Genomic DNA, 2932 nt, shown 5'->3' on the forward strand with positions numbered 1-2932 from the left:
AGGGAATGACGTGGAGAGTTCAAGCACACCAAAGAAATCACCATTGTCCAACTTGAAGACTGTTTTTGGGAAAAAGAAGAGCAGTAAATCAGGAGCTTCTAGCGCTTCCTTGACAATTGAGGAGCCAATTCAAGAAGATATTGGATACGAGACCGAGGAAGAAGAGGAGGCAACGTACGAACAAGAAACCGAATCGGAGGAAGAGTTAGCATTCACTATGGCTAACATTGATGAAATTCCCATGGGAGAATGGAAGAAGAGGATGCGCGACGACCATGGCCAGGGAGTTGTGCAACCCGCAATTCCCACAACTGCTACCTTCGAGCTAAAAGGTCATATCCTAGCTTCGCTCAAGGAAATACCTTTCTATGGGAAAGATCATGAAGATGCCTACAAACATTTGGATGAAGTAAATGATGTTGCTGATTACTTCAACATTCCAAATGTAACCCGTGAAACTCAACTACTTCGGATGCTTCCGGTAACCTTTAAGGGTGCTGCTAAAGACTGGCTCAAATCACTTCCCCCCGGGTCAGTCACTACTTGGGCCAGAATGAAGGAAGAATTTATTGATCACTTTTGCCCACCATCTAAAATAGCCAAACTCAAGAAGGCCATTGCAAACTTTGAACAACAAGCTGGAGAGTCTTTATATGAAGCATGGGAGAGGTACAAAAGTCTGCTACGAAATTGCCCACACCATGATCTAAACAGCCAGCAAGAAGTTTCCATCTTTTATGATGGAGTCAATGTCACAACCCGGCAGTTGCTAGACTCACAAGGCCCACTTACAAAGAAGCCACCCCCGGTGATTAAAGAATTGATTGAAGAATTCTCTAAACACTCTAGAGAATACCACGACCCTAGGAATGATGTCACGAGGGGAGCCGCGTACGCTGCTACTAAAGATTTATCCGCGGTCATGGCCATGTTAAAAACCATGGATAGGAGAATGGACAAAATGGATCAAACTATCCATGCCATACGGGTGGGTTGTGAAAACTGCAATGGACCTCACCTCACTAGAGATTGCGATTTGGATGAGAACGGCAACAAAAAGGCACAAGTATGTTATTCGAGTGGTGACTGGTATGATGAGGACTGGCGCAAACAAAAGAAGGAGTGGCTGCCTTACGAAGAGTATAAGAAGGCCAAGGAGGAGAAGTACAGACAAAAAGGGAGAGGCTTTTACCAAAAGGAGGAGCCGGTGCAAGAGAAGAAGCCAAGCTTGGAAGATATGCTAACTAAATTTGTGGCCGCTTCCGAGAAAAGATATAGTGACCATGATGCTGCTATCCAAGAAACAAGAACAATGCTCAGGAATCAGCAAGCATCCATCCACAACATAGAAACGCAGCTTGGGCAACTTGCTCAACAACTAAACCAAAGGTCACCGGGTGAGCTTCCTAGCAAAACCGAGAACAACCCATGAGGCGCACAAGTAAATATTGTTACCACAAGAAGTGGGAAGATCATTACTCCCCTGGCCCCCATTCGAACTGAAGCAACCAAGGACTCACAGAAGGAAGGAACGGAAGAACAAGACCAACACTCACAATCTGAGAGTCCTACTCGCCGAGTAGGACCGATGGACTCGGCGAGTACCCCTGCTAAAACAAATGAACAGCCGCCCTTGAAACCATACCAGCCTCCAATGCCATACCCAGCCCGAGCCAAGAAAGAGAAGCAGGAAGAGGAATATCAGAAGTTTCTAGATCATATTAAAACTCTTGAAATCAACATTCCTTTCATTGAAGCCGTCATGCAAATGCCCAAGTATGCAAAGTTCCTTAAGGAACTCCTCACTAACAGAAGAAAGATGGAGGAAGTGCAGAAGGTAGTGCTTAATGAGAATTGCTCCGCCGCAATGCTAAACAAATTACCAAAGAAGAAGGGTGATCCGGGGAGCTTAACTTTGCCTTGCCAATTTGGCAACTTGGCTGCAATTCATGCCTTAGCTGATTCTGGAGCAAGTGTGAACCTTATGCCATACTCGTTCTTTAAGAAGCTGGACCTCCCGGAGCCAAGGCCAATTCGAATGGCAATTCATTTGGCAAACAAGACTGTTACTTTCCCAAGAGGCATTTGTGAAGATTTGCTAGTGAAAGTAGACAAATTTGTCTTCCCGGCTGATTTCATCATTCTCGACATGGAGGCGGATCCGCAAGGGCCAATCATCCTTGGAAGGCCCTTCCTCAACACCGCTAGCGCTATCGTAGACATGAGAGATTCTAAGCTCACATTGCGAGTTGGGGACGATTCAGTGACATTCGGGGTAGACCAAGCCATGAAGTACTCAAGGAGTAGTGACGACACGGCTTTCTCAATCGACATGCTTGACGAAATATTGGAAGAAGACATACCTAAAGATTCCAGCAAGTTTGCAGCTCTGGATGAAGTATTTGATCCAGAAAAGGACTTACTAGAGATTGAAAGACTGTTGGAAGAAGCGGAGTATGAAGAAATAAAGAAGCAAGCTGAAAGCCCTACTCGCTGAGTAGACCCGATCTACTCGCCGAGTACATCTGAAGAAAAGCCAGAAGTCGTGAATGCAGCCACCAACTCGCCGAGTACCAAACCTGCACTCGGCGACTCCGTCACTATGCACAACAAATTGGAGCTCAAAACACTACCTGACCATCTGGAGTATGCCTTTCTGGAAGAAGGAAATCAGAAACCTGTGATCATAGCCTCGGACCTATCCAAGACGGAAAAGGAGGAGCTTGTACGCGTGTTGAAGAAAAGGAAAAGAGCCATCGCATGGAGCATCTCCGACATCAAGGGAATAAGCCTATCCTACTGCTCTCACAAAATCAATTTAGAAGAAGGAGCAAGGCCGGTGGTGCAACATCAAAGACGATTAAACCCGAACATGCAAGAAGTCATCAAGAAGGAGGTGGTCAAGCTTTTGGATGCAGGAATCATCTACTCC

General features: G+C 45.8%; 1 protein-coding gene and 1 non-coding gene across 2 annotated transcripts; one reads left to right on the forward strand and one right to left on the reverse strand.

The window, feature by feature from the left end:
- Positions 1-601: 601 nt before the first annotated feature.
- On the reverse strand, positions 602-708 carry LOC111902295 (small nucleolar RNA R71). The gene has a single exon (XR_002853727.2). It is a non-coding gene; the product is annotated as a small nucleolar RNA R71 (small nucleolar RNA).
- A 946-nt stretch (positions 709-1654) lies between these two features.
- LOC128133572 (uncharacterized) lies at positions 1655-2497 on the forward strand. Its single transcript, XM_052771065.1, has one exon. It carries the CDS (start codon positions 1655-1657, stop codon positions 2495-2497), a length of 843 nt encoding a protein of 280 aa, XP_052627025.1.
- Positions 2498-2932: the final 435 nt, after the last annotated feature.

The sequence above is a fragment of the Lactuca sativa genome, chromosome 4, assembly GCF_002870075.4.
Source record: "Lactuca sativa cultivar Salinas chromosome 4, Lsat_Salinas_v11, whole genome shotgun sequence".
NCBI lineage: Eukaryota > Viridiplantae > Streptophyta > Magnoliopsida > Asterales > Asteraceae > Lactuca > Lactuca sativa.

Bases quoted from the DNA above. Each gene is read 5' to 3' on its own strand.
- LOC128133572 (XM_052771065.1), top strand. From the start codon at position 1,655: ATGCCATACCCAGCCCGAGCCAAGAAAGAGAAGCAGGAAGAGGAATAT.